The sequence below is a fragment of the Struthio camelus genome, chromosome 16, assembly GCF_040807025.1.
Source record: "Struthio camelus isolate bStrCam1 chromosome 16, bStrCam1.hap1, whole genome shotgun sequence".
Classification (NCBI taxonomy): domain Eukaryota; kingdom Metazoa; phylum Chordata; class Aves; order Struthioniformes; family Struthionidae; genus Struthio; species Struthio camelus.
In genome coordinates, this window is record NC_090957.1 from 16,100,384 (window position 1) to 16,116,093 (window position 15,710).

Below are 15,710 nucleotides of genomic sequence, written 5' to 3' on the forward strand. Positions count from 1 at the left end.
TGCAGCAAAACAAAGTTTAATGTCCCTTTCACAGTCTTCTCTAGTTCTCTCAGAGAAACGTCACCCCATGGTGCTCACCCCACTCCCCATTTTACAACCCCGCTGACGTGACTTTCTGGCAATCCCACAGCCGAGGCTCTGTTTGGTGGCTGCAAGGTGAGTTCTTCGTCCCGGCAGGGCCCATCCTCAGCCCGCAGAGGGGTTAATCCACCAGATGTTGCAGACTTGCTCATCCCACTTGTTCAGGACACGGGTCTAGCTGATGTCCAACAGCCCAGTGACAAGAAGAGAGTGGCTACATTCAACAGTTCTTCAACTGGCAGCTTTAGCTACTAGAGAAGGACATAAAGCTTGCCACTGAAGAACTGGTGCTGGTTAGCCAGAAGCACAGCAGCCGAGACAGCAGCTAGGGAAAAAAACAAACGCATCAGAGCCAGGATTGAACACCGCTAGCCTGAAATGGCACCCGGACCACTCGCGCCATGCAGGCAGAGCCGACCCTGCTTCTCACTCGCTCCCCAGCGCCAAGCACAAGTCTGCCGCCTCCTTCTTCACTCGAGGAAGCTCCTTGGTGCTGGGTGCTCGCAGGAGAGCGGCCACAAAGTGGGCCGTGGCAGCAAGCCATCCCAGCACTGTTACAGGAGATCTGGAGACAGCTATGACCTCAACTCATCCCCGGGCTCAGCATCAGCCATCCCTCCCCTTTCCCAAAGCAGGTGGTGCATTTGCTCTGACACCCACAGCAAGCCCTAAAACCCGTCAAATGCCAGCAACACGCAGAAAAATCAAGGCCGTTTCTGCTGGAAAACAGAGATAAGACAACTCGTTCCTGCAGGAACGAGTGGCCTTAGCAGGAAGGCTAAAGGCAAGGATCAGAGCCACTGGAGGCAGCCGGCACTTTGGGTCTGCTGCAGCCACAGGACTGTGGCACCGGGTACAGGTTAAGGCATTCCCCAGCTGCTCACCTCAGGCAGCTCGGCTGGCAGGGTCCCACCTGGCCGGGGGCCAGCCACCGCCTGCCAAGGAAGACACTTCATCAGGCCGCTGCTGCCAAGTGACCACCAGGGGAATTCAGGGAGCAGAGCTTTTTCATGTCATTTTGTAAGAGCAAGAGCATGAGCATGAGCAGCACGGCCCACACGCCAGCTTGGGACCCCGCTTCTTCCCCCTTCTCTCAGGAAAAACCCTTTTCTGCTCAGCCTGGGCCCTGTCAGCACTTCAGCTGCGGGGACCGATTTCTGGGAAACTCCCAGGCAATTACAGCCGGCTCAGACCTCCCAAGCAGCCATCCCCGCCGTGGGGAGAGCCGGCCCCCTCTCACCCAGGGGGCCGCACAGCAGCTAACGCGGCTACCCCGGAGCATCCTCCCCTTGGCGTCACCCCAAAGGTATTCGGGATCCCGCCAGGCACCAGGCTCTCGCTTTAGCCTCGCACCTTCGGGGGCGGTGGGGGAAGCCCAGACCCCTCGAGAACCGGGCTGGGCTTTGCGGCAGGGGTCTGCGGGTGGCACCGGCGGTGCGTGGGGCGGCGGGTCGGGGCGCAGCGCGGCGGCGGCGGGCGGGCGGCTGGGTCGGCGCCGGGCCTGGCGGGGATGCCGTGCATTCCTGGCATGCCGGGTACATCTGGTCCGGATTCCAGCGCGCGGCTCCGCTGGGGTCCCGCCGCTGCTCCACCCCCGCCGGCCCATGAATCAGCACCCGCCGCCGAGCCGCTGGGCCCCGCCGGCACCGGAGGCCGCACAGGGGGGGAACCTGGCCAGGAGCAGGAAGCCCCCCAGCGCCCAGGGACCCCGCCAGCACTGGGGTGCAAGGAGGGCAGCGACAGGGGCACAACCACGACCCCCACCGCAGTGAAACTGTCACTTCCCCAATTGAGGGGTCCCTCTCTCAGTTATACCGGCCACCTCCCCTCCCCGGCGTCCCCCCCAACCCAGTCAAGCCGGTTCCCCCTACCATAAAGCCAACCGTGCCCCAGCCGCGGTGAAGCCAGTCCCCCCGCCCCCGCGGGACACCCAGACGTCCCCCCCCAGCCCCTTCACCACCCCCCCACCCCGGGATGCTCCGGTCCGTGCCCACGGCGGGGAGCGGCCCCGGGGCAAAGTCTGCCCCGCCCGGCCCCGGAGTGAAGGTCACCCCCGGGGCGGCCGCCGCCCGCCGCGGGGCGGCTCCGGCCGCGGCCCCGCCCGCCCCACCGGGACCCCCCCGGAGCGGGGTCGCGCCCCAGCCCCAAGCCCCCCCGCTCTCTCCCCCGCCCCGCCGCCACCGGGGGCGAGGCCGCCCGCCTGGGGCGGCGCCCGCGGAGCCCCGGGAACGCGGCGCCGGGGCGAGCCCGGCCCGCTGCCGCCACACGGCCCGGGGGAAGGTGACCTTCCCCGGCGGGGCTACCGGGCGCGGCGGGGCTCGGCCCCCCGCTCGCCCGCCCGCCCGGCCTAGGGATCCCGGGGCGGCGGCGGCGCCGCGCGGGGCCCGCGTCCCCCTCTACCCCGGCTCCCTCTACCCCGGCCCCGTCGCGGCGCGGCCCCGCCGGACCCACCTGGGCGCCCGCCGCCGCCCCGCTGCGGCCCCGCCGCCGCCTCCCCCCGCGCCCCGCACTCGCCGGCTCCCGTCTCGGATCAGCTGGCGGAGTCATGACGCAGCCACCCACCGGCTCCGCCCTCGGCCAATCGCCTCGCGGCACGGGCGGCGCGCGCCCCGCCCCCCCCGGCGGCCCGGCGTCCCCGCGCCTCGCCCGCCCCCGCCTTGATTGCCGCTCGGCACCGCCAGTGGCGGCCCAGCACGGCCCACGCTCTAGCCAATGGGAAGGGACAGCTAGCGCCCCGCCCCGCCCACCCCCGCGGGAGGGCCCTGGCAGAGATCCTGTCCAACCAGCGGCCGGCGGTTGCCTGGGAAACGGTTGGGCGGTGACCCTCCGCGGGGCATGCCGGGAGCTGTAGTTCGGCGCCGGGCGAGCGCTCCCGGCATGCCCCGCGTGCTGTGAGTTGGCATTTTCAAGAGGGTGAAATGAGGGAGCGGGTGTGTGCGGGGGCGGCTCTTAAAGGGCCAGTCCCCGCAGACCCGGCCGCAGCCCGCTCGCCGCCTGCCCCCCGAGGCCGGGCACGGCCCCCCGGCACCCGCCTGGGGCCGCCCCGCGGCCCCGAGCCCGGCAGGCCACGCGCCGGACACGGCGCTGACGCCGGGCCGCGCCGGCCGCCACCTCTTGACCTCCGGCCGGCGCCACCTGCGCCTTTAAGAGCTTATGCTAGAGACACAGACCGATTCCGAGAAGTTGCTCCAAGTTGGCGGCCAATCAGAAGTGAGCTTCCTCACCGGGCGCCAATCGGCGCGCGCGGGGGGCGGGGCCGGGGGAACTCAGCTGAACCCAATGACTTGGCAGTGCCGGCCGGCCGCGCGATGACTGGACAACTTCTTTAAAGGGGCCGCGCCCGGCCCGCGCCGGCTGCGGTGGGGCGGCGCGGGCCGGCGAGCGGCGCCGCCGCGGATGCCCTGCGCCCGGGGAGGGGGGGGGGGGCTCGGGGTCTGTCGGCCCGGCCGGGGCGAGTTTCGGGGGGAAGGAGAAGGGGGAGCTGGGCGGCGGTGCCGCTGCCGCTTTAAGGACGTTTCCTGCCCTTCGCCCCAGTAACAGCTGATTGCAGGGCGGAGGGGAGCGGGGGGGGGCCAATGGGCTGGCTCCACATCCCGCCCACGTGACTCCCACGCGCCGCCGCCGCCGCCGCATGCGGCGCTGCCCGCCTGGAGCCCCAGGCGCCCTCTTAAAGGGGCCGCGGCGCCGCGCTGGGCGAGGAGAGGACGAACCTCTGCCAGCGGCCTCGGGGACCGTTCCGCAGGGGGCAGCCCGAGGGCGCCGTGGGCCTGACGGGGCCACCGAGGCTGCCGGGGGCTGGGCCCGGCTCACGGGGCCGCCCGTCCTGCTGCCAGCGAGGCCGCGGCCTGTCCCCGCTGCGGCTCTGGGGATCGCCCTGCTGGTGGGAGCCGCCGCGCCCTCGCGCCTGGGCAAGGGCCTGGCGAGCGGGAGCCGTCTCCGCAGCCTGGCGGGGCAGCCGGGCCTGTGCCCTCTGCTCCCGGCCTGCTTTCGAGGCTTCCTCTGTGCCCGTCTCCCCGCGGGGCTCCTTTTCGGGCAGGCTGGAGGCTCCTCGGAAAGTTCTTCGAGACCTGCGCGGGGCAGGCGGGCTCCCTCGGCCGAGGGGCGCCCCGCAGGCGGCGCAGCACCCCGGCCCCCCGTGGGGAGAGGCGAGCCCAGGCCCAGGCCTCGCCACCCCGGCTCCGGGAGGGCCTGGGGGCTCTGACACCCGCAGCCAGAGAAGCCAGGGGAGCTGCCGGGCCCGGGAGCGGGGAACCACCCGAGGCAACGGGCCCGCCTGGGGAGGCGGGGGGGGGGGGTCTCAGCCCCGCTTTTCCCCCTGTGCTTGCTCCTTGCGGCTGCCAGGCACTCACCTGCCGCCGGTGGGGTCCACCGCTCCCGCCGCAGGGGCCCCTTTAAGGCCGGCTGCCTCGTCAGCGCGGCCCGCCGGATTCCAGCTGACAGCCCGGAGCGCCTTTGACGTCACGGTGACCTCAGCCAGCTGGTTGCGGCGCCGCGTCATGCCCGCGCGGGGGCCCCCAGCGCCGCCGCCGCCGCCTGCCCATGTATAGGCACCGCGCCCCGCCGTTGCGTAACGGCCCCCCCCTCCCCCACTCGGACGCCTGGGTCCCCCGGACGCCTGGGTCCCCTCGTGCATCCCCCTCCCCCGCCGCGCGGGCTGCGGCCGCTGGAGGGAGCCCGGCGCCCGGCCGTGCCCCCCACCCGCCTGGGGGAGCCCCCTCGGAGCCGGGGGTCGCTGCGACCCCCCCCCCCGCCCTGGGGTCACCCCCACCCCGGCCGGGACGGCGGTACCCGGGAAGGGCCGGGACACGGGGTGACAGCTCCGGGGGGCGGCCGGCCCCAACGTCCTGCTGGCCGCCAGTGGCTACGGCCCGGCCGCCGCGGGGAGCGGAGCCGGGAGCACCCCGCCGGCGCCCGCGGCCCCTTTCGCCTCTCCCTCGCTGCCCGGGAAGTCGGCGGCGGCCTGGAGGAACTGCAGGAGCCGCTCGGGGCTCCCGCAGGCGCCGCGCGGGCCGTCCCCGAGGAAGCGGCGGCGGGCGAGCGCGAGGACCGAGCAGGGGTTCGCCTCGAAGAGCTCCCCGGGGCCGGGCTGTCGCCGCGCTCCCCGGCACGCCGGGCCGTCCTGGCTGTAGATGCAGAGAACGGGCGCTGCCGCCTCGTCCACGTCCCGCCGGGGGTCATTCCTCTCCCGGCAGGCGACCCAGCCGAACAGGGCCGCCTCCAGCTCCCTCGGCCACCGGCCTCCCAAGAAACGCTCCAAGGGCAGCGCTTCCCCCGCGGCGGCGGCCGGACAGCGGTGAGAGCCGGGCAGGAGCCCGAGGCCTTTTCCCTCGCCCAGGCTCTGCCGGCCTCCACCAGCTGCGGGTCTCGGGGACGAGGGGCCCCCTCCGTCTGTCCGTCCCCGGGGACGGTCACTCTTCCGGCAGAGGAGCAGGGGCTGCTGCCGGTGCCAGGGGCAGCCGCCTTCGAACCACTTGCCAGGGCTGAAGACGGGGGCGGCGAGGAGGAAGCCGCCGGCGTCGCCTCCGCGGCGGAGCGGGCTCCCCGCGCGGCGGCGGCCCTCCCTTTGCGCCCCCCCCCCCCACCCCAGTCCGAAACGCGTCTCGGCCCCTCCGACCCCTGCAGCGAGGCCGGGGACGTACTGGGCGCCGGGCGGTCCCTCGGGCCACCCGACGCCCCCGAGCGAGGCCCGGCCACCGAGCGGCAGAGGTCGGGGCGGGCGGCGCGGGGGCCGTGCCCTGCTGCAGGTCTGCGCGTCACCGTCCCCAAAGAGCCGGGCACCTGCTGCTGGGCCAGACCCGGCGCCGCGGCCCGCCGCACTGGCAGCGAGGGGGGCCCGCGGGGCAGGGACGGAGCGGCGGCCTGGGGCGATGGCGCGGGGCGGCCGGCTCGGCGCAGCCGGAGGGAGGAACTGCCCTTTCCGTGCCAGCCTCGGGCGCAGCCGCGACCGCAGCCAGGCCGGGGCGAGGGGTGCAGCCCCGGGGGAGGCCTCGAGGCGCCGGGGAAGGGAGCAGCCCCGCGGCGGGGGTCGCCCCACACCCGCCAGCCTCGCAAGATGGTGGCGGCGGCGGTCCAGGGGGTCTCGGGGCGGCTCTGGGCAGGGCGCTCGGCGGCGGCGGCCCCCCGGCCCTGGCGCGGCCACATGGCGCCGCCGCATGTGACCGCCGTCACCTGATCAACATGGCCGGGGCCCGCGCCGCCGCCGCCCGCCGCGGCTGAGGGCCCCGCCGGGCCCGGCCCGCCACCACCGCCGCCGCCGCCGCCGCCAGGTAACGGGAGCCCCGGGCGGCGGGGGGGGGGGGGGGGGGGGGCCGCCGGGCTCGGTGGGGTCACGCCGCGCTGGGGCTGTGCCGGGGTCCCTGCTCCCCTCCCACCCTGCGCTGTCCCCTGCCCCGGGGCTGGGGGCCCTTTGCTGAGGCTGTCGCCACCCCCGCCCGCCCCGGCCTGGGCTCCGGCTGCGCCCCCGGCCCTGGGGCTGCATCACGTCCCCCCGCCCCGGCTCAGCCCCAGCTGCATGTAGCCTCTTTTGACCTGGCTCTTAACAACAGCCTGGCCTTTCTTCTTTTCTTTTCTCTTTCTTTCTTTTTCTCTTTTCTTTTCTCTTTCTTCTTTTCTTTTCTCTTTCTTTCTTTTTCTCTTTTCTTTTCTCTTTCTTCTTTTCTTTTCTCTTTCTTTCTTTTTCTCTTTTCTTTTCTCTTTCTTCTTTTCTTTTTCTTCTTTTTTCTTCTTTTCTTTTTCTTCTTTTTTCTTCTTTTCTTTTTTTTTCTTCTTTTCTTTTTTCTTCTTTTCTTTTTTCTTCTTTTCTCCTTCTTGTCTTCTTTCTTCTTTCTTTCTTTCTTTTCTCCTGGGTTGTAAGAGGGAAGCGAGGTTTTGCTGCGTGGTATCTGCCCGGCAGGGGAATTCAGGCTTCTGCACATGAGCAGGGTGGGTGCGGAGGGCAGGGACGTGCCACGCTCGCCGGCTTACTCGCGGCTCTTCTGCGCTGCGTTTCTCCTGCAGGGAGGCCGAGGGCCAAGCCAGGATGGCGGGCTTCCTTCAGGGAGTGGAGAAGGACCTGAACATCGACCGCCGGCAGCTGGCTGCCGCCGCGGAGGGGACCCACGTTACCGCCTTCGTCCCCGTGAAATGGCTGGCGAGCCTCAAAGAGCGCCGCGTGCTGCCCGGCCTCTGCCCGCGGCCCGAGGGGCTGAGCGACGTGGAGGTGAGGACGTTCCTCCAGCACTCCGTACAGAAGCTGCCCGCTGGCTGGACCCGGGTGGAGATCCACGGGCTGCGGAAGGACAGGCTGACCTACCCTCTGAGCGTGCCGCACGGCCCGTCGGACCAGCGTAACGGCAGCCGGGAGACGCTGCACGGCTTCATGCAGAACGTCGCCTCCCAGAACTACCGGAACCTGTGGGGCCGAGCTCACTGCCTGTACGTGCGGCCCTACTGCCACGCTCACGCGCCGCCCACCGTGCAGGCCCTGGACGCGCTCAGGGCCGCCCTCCAGAAAGCTTTCGGCTGCCCTGTCCTTCCGGTGGGCAAGAGCACGCTCAGCGCATCCCCTGCCAAAGACGGTGTTGCAGCTGCGAAGGGAATGCCCTCCTGCCCGAACGTGCTTCAAGCAGAAGCCCTCCTGGAGTCAGCCGACATGCTGTACGTCATCTTCCCTTATGTGCAGTACTGTTTGCATGACGTTGTGACTTTCAGCCCGGCCAAGCTCACCAACAGCCACGCTAAAATCCTCTTCCTCCTCTTTCATGTGCTGCAGGCCATGAGGGCCTGTCACCAGGCAGGTCTGGCTTGTGGTGCCTTTTCCCTTCGTGATGTGGTTGTGGATGAGAAGCTGTGCAGCCAGCTCAGAGTGAACTTCAGTGAGTATGAGAGACCAAAGAAGAAAGAAGAGCATCTGGAAACTGGTTTGAAACAAACAAGTGAGGAAAGCAGCACTGGTGCACAAGTGAAGGAGGCTGCCTGCACAGTCTGCCAGAAGGACCTCCGGGACCTGGTATTACAGTGGGTACATGGGCGAGTCAGCAACTTTGACTACCTTATGCGTTTAAACAGTTTGGCAGGGAGGAGAATGGGAGACCCCAATTACCACCCGGTTCTTCCATGGGTAGTGGACTTCACCACCAAAAACGGCAAGTTCAGGGACCTAAGAAAATCCAAGTTCCGTCTCAACAAAGGAGACAAGCAACTGGACTTCACCTATGAGATGACCAAGCAGGCGTTTGTTGCTGGTGGATCAAGTGGGGAGCAGCTCCACGTCCCCCATCACATCTCTGATGTCCTTTCAGATATCACCTACTATGTATACACAGCTCGGAGAACACCCAAGGCAGTCCTCTGCTGCCATGTGAGGTCCCAGTGGGAGCCCAATGAGTATCCAGCCAGCATGGAGCGCATGCAGAGCTGGACTCCAGATGAGTGCATCCCTGAGTTTTATACAGACCCCTCAATCTTCCGATCCATCCATCCTGACATGCCTGACCTGGATGTGCCATCCTGGTGCAGCTCCTATGAGGAGTTCATCGAAGTCCACCGCATGCTGCTTGAGAGTCGGGAAGTCTCTCAGGATCTCCACCACTGGATTGATCTCACTTTTGGATACAAACTGCTGGGGAAGGATGCTGTCAAGGAGAAGAACGTCTGCCTCCATCTAGTAGACAACCACACACATCTGACGACCTATGGGGTTGTGCAGCTCTTTGACCATCCGCATCCCAGGCGCATGGTAGTACCTGCCTACACACCTGCCGAAGCTCCAGCCATTGCTCGGCCTCTTCTCCAGAACATCAGGGAGACTGTGTTTTTGGAGGACATCCAGGGCCAGGTGACTGATGCAGTTAATGGGCTGGTTCTGGAGGCTACTCCTAGTGAAACCAGCTGGTCTGGGGAGAAACCCATCACTGGAGAGGATGATTTAGAGCAAGGCACAGAAGCCCTGGATTCGATTTCTGCTCCTAGTAGAGCTGCTGATCAGCCTGGTACCACTATGCCTTCAGCACAGCCCTCCAACCTCCCTGCATATGCCACAGAAGGCAAAACCTCAGGTGTCCGACCTCTCCGTCGGAGCAAGGCCGGTGCTGTGGAGCAGGCTGACAGGGACGGCATGAAGATCGCTCTTCCTGAAGGCTTTAACCCACTCCAGGCCCTGGAAGAACTGGAGAAATTGGACAATTTCTTGGTTAAAGGCTTAAGCAGCGAAATGCAGTTGATGGAACAGCCATGCGAAGAGCAACCTCTGGGTGTCTCAGACTTCTTCCAAAGGGATATGCAAGCTTTGGGCATTCTGGTAGCCGAGATAATATTTGCACCAAGGATTCGCCCTTCGAAGCCTGATGCATCCCTGTTGGAGCGGTTCCTAATGGTGCGTAATCTGTGCCGCTACCATCCCAAGGAGATCCCAGCCCCGCTCCAGCATGTGCTGCACGTCCTGCTGCAGCTGAGCGTGCCTGTGGAGAAACTTCTGAAAACCAGGATGGGCAAGGGCACGGTGTGGTTGTTTGAATACAAACCCATTTCCCAGGGTCTCCCCCCACCTTGCCCCACACAGCTCCTCAGCCCCTTCAGCTCTATTGTTCCCTTCCCCACGTACTTCCCAAGTCTGCACAAATTCATTTTCACCTACCAGGCAAAGAAGGTAGAGGATGAAGGTCAGGGCCGGGAACTCGTTTTCCAGTTGTGGCAGCAGCTAGAGGGTATCCTTTCTGAAATCACTCCTGAAGGCTTGGAGATTCTTCTGCCCTTCATATTATCTCTGATGTCCGAGGAGAATACTGCTGTCTACGCAGCATGGTATCTCTTTGAACCTATAGCTAAATCCCTGGGTCCTAAGAATGCCAATAAATACCTGCTCAAGCCATTGATCGGAGCATACGAAACCCCCTGCTATCGCCATGGCAGGTTCTACCTGTACACAGACTGCTTTGTTGCCCAGCTAATAGTGCGCCTGGGGCTGCAGTCCTTCCTCTTGAACCTGCTGCCACACATCCTGCAGATTCTCGTTGGCATTGAGAGCTCGCGGGAGGAGAGCAAATCCCTTCTTGGCACAGTTGAAGATGATGAAAGTGGAGGGGACAGCCCGGTGTCATGTGTGTTTGGGGAGGAGATCAAAATGGATGTGGATCACAGCTCTGCTGCACTCGACCTCCTCGACTACACCTCTGGTGTCAGCTTCCATGACCAAGCCTACCTGCCTGAGAGCGAGGACTTCCAGAGCGGCCTCTATGTTGGGGAGTCCCTGCAGCCCCAGGAGCAGGAATCACTCAGCCTTGGGCGGCTAAGTGACAAGAGCAGCGCCAGTGAAGTGTCACTGGGGGAGGACAGACCTGCGGATGGGGATTCCCAGAAGGACAAGAGCAGCCTGAAGTCAATGGACAGCAGCCAGGATCTGAAACAGAGTGAGGACTCGGAGGAGGAGGAGGGGGATGAGCATGAGGAAGAAGAGCATGATGACGCTGCAGTTGATATAGAGCTGACTCTGGCTGTGGATGCCGGTGTCTCCATGGATGCTGGTGCCTCTGTGGATGTCACTCTGGCTGATGACAACAGCGAGCCAGAGGATGGAGAGGGAGAGGAGCTGCCAGACCACTCTGATGACAAAGAGCAGACAATACTCCTGGGTAAGGCCTTGCTTGCGTGTAGCCTTTCTGTTGTACCTAGAAAAGCAGTATGTGGAATAAAGGGGGAGGCAGATCTGTCCAGTAAAAGCAGATCCAGATTTGGGGTGTCTATAGTCCCAGCTTGGGAACCAGTGTAAAAGGTCAGATCCACACTGAAGCATGGGGGCACCCCAACAGGACTGCAAGGCTGTTGCAGTAGGAGGTGCTGGGTGAAAGCACAGCTCTGCGCAGTTTGCTGATAAACCAGCCAGCCCAGGGAGCTAACTGCTGGGCAGGCAGGGTCTGGGAAGCTGCCGGGTGATAGCTAATCTGCACTGTGCCAGGCTCTGCTTGTGACTGTTGTTTTGCAGACACAACCTGTAAGATGGTGAGGTGGCTCTCAGCCAAGCTGGGCCCTACTGTAACGTCACGGTTCATCGCCAGGAACCTGCTCCGTCTGCTCACATCCTGCTACATCGGTAATGTCTGCTCCTCTGACCCCAGGGTCCTAGGATGGGCTGTGCCCCAAAGTCACCTGCTGTGTGCCCTACTCTCTGCACGTGGCTGCGGAGAGCACCTAGCACCCAGGCTGAGTGCCTTGTGGCTTGGGTGTAGCCTGCTACTTCAACTCGTGATGTTATCTCTCGACAGGTCCCACCAGGCAGCAGTTTGTACCAAGCAGTGATGAGAATGGGCCTCTGAGTGCAGGAAATATCTACCAAAAACGGCCAGTCCTGGGAGATCAGGTGTCCAAGCCAGTGCTCGCCTGTCTCGTGCATGTGGCGTACCTGTACGGAGAGCCGGTCCTCACCTACCAGTACCTGCCCTACATCAGCTACCTAGTCAGTATTACTTTTTCTCCTCTTCTTGTGCATGTTGGGGTGAGAGCTGTGTCCAGGACAGAGCTGCAGGCATACCAGGAGGCGAGAGGATGCACAGAAAGTACAGTCCAGCCTCTTCAGGAGCCTCCTTCATCAAAGTTTGTGCTCAGTTGAGCTCTCTCTGGGCCAGTGTGGGCTGAGCAGCTCTTGCTGTGTTGGAGCATGCTGGAGCATTGGCTGAGAAGAACTGCACTGATGCAGCCAGAAGAGGCACTTTCGCCTCCAGCCACAAGCTCCTGACTGCTTCCAGCAAAGCGCATGGCTGTATACGTGGGCTTTGCTGTTTAGCAAACCTAGGCCGCCATGGATCTGCATCTGATCACTGGTTGCCACAACCCCTCCTTCCTAATTTCAGCAATGGGCTTTCCTTCTGAGACCATTTGCTGGTGTGTACTAACCCAGGGAAAAATATTCTCCTCCTCTTTTGCTTTGCGGGGTGAGTGTGCCGAAATAGAGCTGGCACAAGGGTGGGATTGTGATAATCAGCAGTTAGAGTGGCTTAGGCTGCTGTGGGATTGCTGGAACCAGTGTTTTTAGAGGTCTGTATGGGTAGATAGAGGATAGGCTGGGGAGAGGTTAAAGGAGGTTTTTCAACTGAATTAAAAAAAAAAAAACATTGGCAAGACTTGCAGACTTTTCATCTTGAAATTCTTAGCTGAATAGCAAGAAGAAAATGTGTAATACAGCTGGTTGAAAAACAAATCTATTTTTCATCAAAAACATTTTTGAATGTTTTAAACAGGCTTATTTTTCATGTTACTTTTTTCAGTGGTTACTAACATTTTGGTAACTGATTCTTGTTTAAATGGAAAACTTCAATAGCTTTTTGATCATTTAAACTTAGAGGGAAAGAGGCCACAGCTGCTCATTTAAAGAAAAAAAAATATTGTCAGTTTTTCCAGTGTTGAAGGGGAGATTTTTCAGGGGAAAAAATCCCATTTTTCAGCAAAATCATTCTCCACCCAGTTGCAATCATAGCTCCAGCTGTTCTGCTGTGCTTTCTTTTTTACTCAAATTATTGCACAGGGGCGATGGGGGGGGGGGATTAATACTCCTGTGAACAGCATTTGGCAGCCTGGTATTAAAGGAATGAAACTTGGGGATCACAAATAGTATCACAAAAAGTCAGTCATTCTTGCAGGATTTGGCAGAGTGGATATTTTGTGAGCCTCTGTGATGAGCTGGAAGATGGCAGGTGTACAAGAAATATAGCGGAAACTGGGAATTGTTTGCTGTTTTTGTTATTGGCTCTCTTTTCTTTGGTGTTTGACTTGCCTGAGCATTAGTTAGGAAAAAGGACAATCTAGAAAGATATCTTCTAGTGTTGCTGCTGACATTGTTAGTTGCTTGGCACTGCTGTAACCAGCATTGGTACACTGTCAGCAAAAAACGATACACCCTTCTCCCTTGTGATGTTATCAGCAGCTGGATTTCTAGAAGTCAGCAGCAAGTTTGCCCATACTTTGTGCCTCGGATATTCCATGCAGGGATGCTTCTTCCACAGTCGTTACATCCAGGCTTAACAGGGCATGGGATGAAGACACTGATTCTTGGTATAAGTCGCTTGGATGTAACAGCTTGCTTCTCTTCCTGCGCTGACAAATGATGTTCTGTGGTGTCCTAGTACAAGCAGGTGACCCTTTGAGTCTGTTCAGGATTATCTGCTTCCCCTCTGAGATTCCCAACTGTGGGAACATCCTGCAGGGAGATGCTCTCTGGAGGACGTGTGTGAATTTGGGGACATTGTACCCCATTCTCTCCAAGCTCCTCTCCTGTATCAACATCTGCCCAGCAAACCTCCTCTTTGGGCTCACCCCTTGAGCACAAGATGGAGTTGCTGTTCAGAGTCTGTGCTCAGGTTCCCCTCCTGCAGGCTATGGCCAGCACAGCTGTGCCTGGTTTTGAGGCTGAACTTTGGCGATCCTGGGATCACCTGTGATGTGTCCTGCTGGGGAGATGGTGGCCTGAGCGCAGAGAGAGCCCTAGCACTGGAGGACTTCTCCTTCTGCAGGTTGCTCCCAGCGGCGGGTCTGGTGGTGGCCGGCTGAACAGTCGGAAGGAGGCAGGGCTCCTGGCTGCTGTGACGCTGACTCAGAAGATCGTGGTGTGTCTCTCAGATACCACGCTCATGGACATTCTCCCTAAGATCAGCCAGGAGGTGCTTCTCCCGGTGCTGGGCTCCCTCACTTCGCCTGCTGTTGGGTAAGTGCTGCGCTTTGCTGTGTTCTGTGCCTTCAGCCAGAATCAGCACAACTCAAAACCGGGGATTTGGGAATAGTTCTGTGAGGGCCTTAGGAATCCTGGGATTGTGGAGCTGTTCCTACCCCGACGGGCACCTCCTTGCACTGGTTCATAGCACATACGTAGAGCTTGTATCGCCCAAAACCTGCTGAAAACACTGCCTCCCTGGCTTCTGTCTGAAAACATGGATAGGGCAGGAAGCATCAAGTAGAGGAGGGAAAAAAGGATATGTGTGGGGCAAGCTGGTAATGGATTTCCTCTTCAGTTTCCCCAGTGGTGCCCAGGCCCGTATTGTCCTGTGCGTTAAGACAATCAGTCTAATTGCCTTGATCTGCCTGCGGATTGGGCAGGAGATGGTGCAGCAGCATTTAAGTGACACTGTGAGAAACTTCTTTGGGGCGTTCTCACTGCTGCAGGAGCTGCAAGACCAGGTCAGTGACGTGTGAGACGTGTTCCCACCATCCCCCAGCACACAGCTGCAGGAATGTGGTGGGCATACTTGCAAGTACTGGTGTTGGCGATGTCCAGCCCAGGCTGTGTTTGTGTAATTCATGATATGGTGAGAGTGTCTGATCTTGGGAATCTCTGTGTTTTCTCTTGTCTAGGGATTGACGGCAGAGTTGCTGAGCAGCTGTGAGGTGCCTATGATGGAGGTGCCTCTCTCGAATGGGAAGCTGCTGGCCCTGGATCCAGCAGTGCTGATGGAGTTACAGAAGGTGTTTAATCCTGAGATGGCCTACATCACCTACATCCCCTTCTCTTGCTTGCTAGGTACAGCTTGGCTACTTTCTTTTCCTGAGCTTTCTGAGAGCTCCTTGCTGTGTGCTCTGTGCACGTGTGCTTGACGTGAACTCACAGAGGCAGCACCACTCTGTCTGCGAGTTGGAGGGCTGATGGGAGAAGTCAGAGGGCATAGGGCGGCTGGGAGAAGTCTGCAGCTTCCACACGGGCTCAGCCTGGCTTGCTGGGTCAGGGAGCCCACTGGGACGTCAGGCTGGTTTGGCTGCGAACAGCGTGTGGCTGGCGTGTTGTGTTCACAGCCCTGTGATGGCCCTTGGTCTCTTGCTGATGGTAGAGGGTGAAGGTGGGGAATTCCGTCCCTTGGAGCCATGTTGTCTCTTTTCAGGCGATGTTATCAGGATGGTTGTGCCCAACCACTCGCTGGTTGAGAAGCTGGCCAGCCTCTACCTGGAGAAGGTGAACCCGAAGAACTTGCAGGTGGTTAGCCAAGAACAAACACAGAACGTGGCATGCTCAGACCAAGATATGCGAGGGGCCGAACCATTCTCTAGCCACCACGAGGACAGTCACTCTGGTACCTTTGGGAGCGTGCTGGTAGGGAATCGCATCCAGGTTCCTGTGGACACACAGCGTGAGGGTCTTGGCTTACTTCGCCTCAGTGCTGGCACTGATGGCTTTATTCCTAGCTCATCCAATGAGGAAAATACCCTGAAGTGTGACCTTCCTCGCAGCACCCACACGCTGTGTGGGAACTGGCTGGCCTACTGGCAGTATGAGATTGGGGTGAGCCAACATGACCCCCGCTTCCACTTCCACCAGATCAAGCTACAGAGTTTCTCAGGGCATTCAGGGGCCATCAAGTGTGTGGCACCACTCAGCAGTGAGGACTTCTTTCTTAGTGGCAGCAAGGACAAAACTGTCCGCCTCTGGCCCTTATACAATTACGGGGATGGTACCAGTGAAGTGCCACCACGGTTCACGTACACCGAGCACAAGAAGTCTGTTTTCTATGTGAGCCAGCTGGAGGCATCGCAGCACGTGGTGAGCTGTGATGGGACTGTGCACATCTGGGACCAGTTCACAGGTAATAAGGGAAAGGGTGATGGCTGACTAGAGTACTAGCCCAGTCCTCTTTAGAGGCAGAAGGTCCATAGCGAGTCCTGGTGGCTCCTGCTAAAAA

General features: G+C 61.6%; 1 protein-coding gene and 1 long non-coding RNA gene across 6 annotated transcripts in view; one reads left to right on the forward strand and one right to left on the reverse strand.

Annotated features, from left to right (window-relative positions):
* Window positions 1-2,608, reverse strand: LOC138061222 (uncharacterized). Of its 2 annotated transcripts, none has more exons than XR_011134912.1 (2): window positions 2,533-2,608; window positions 1-406 (listed from the first exon to the last, which is right to left on the reverse strand). It is a non-coding gene; the product is annotated as an uncharacterized lncRNA (long non-coding RNA). The 2 variants fall into 2 exon arrangements; XR_011134911.1 differs by lacking the exon at window positions 2,533-2,608 and adding an exon at window positions 966-1,092.
* The window catches only part of WDR81 (WD repeat domain 81), an 18,039-nt gene continuing 3,420 nt past the window's right edge, over window positions 1,092-15,710 (forward strand). The window contains exons 1-8 of one of the 4 annotated variants that reach the window (XM_068910156.1): window positions 1,092-1,387; window positions 7,078-10,688; window positions 11,039-11,146; window positions 11,319-11,509; window positions 13,560-13,750; window positions 14,055-14,220; window positions 14,395-14,560; window positions 14,916-15,614. In XM_068910156.1, the coding sequence (XP_068766257.1) occupies window positions 1,092-1,387; window positions 7,078-10,688; window positions 11,039-11,146; window positions 11,319-11,509; window positions 13,560-13,750; window positions 14,055-14,220; window positions 14,395-14,560; window positions 14,916-15,614 (5,428 nt within the window). Of the gene's footprint in view, window positions 1,388-3,155; window positions 3,292-5,159; window positions 5,375-6,277; window positions 6,348-7,077; window positions 10,689-11,038; window positions 11,147-11,318; window positions 11,510-13,559; window positions 13,751-14,054; window positions 14,221-14,394; window positions 14,561-14,915; window positions 15,615-15,710 lie in introns of those variants that run through there. The other 3 variants (XM_068910160.1, XM_068910158.1, XM_068910159.1) reach the window with 3 other exon arrangements.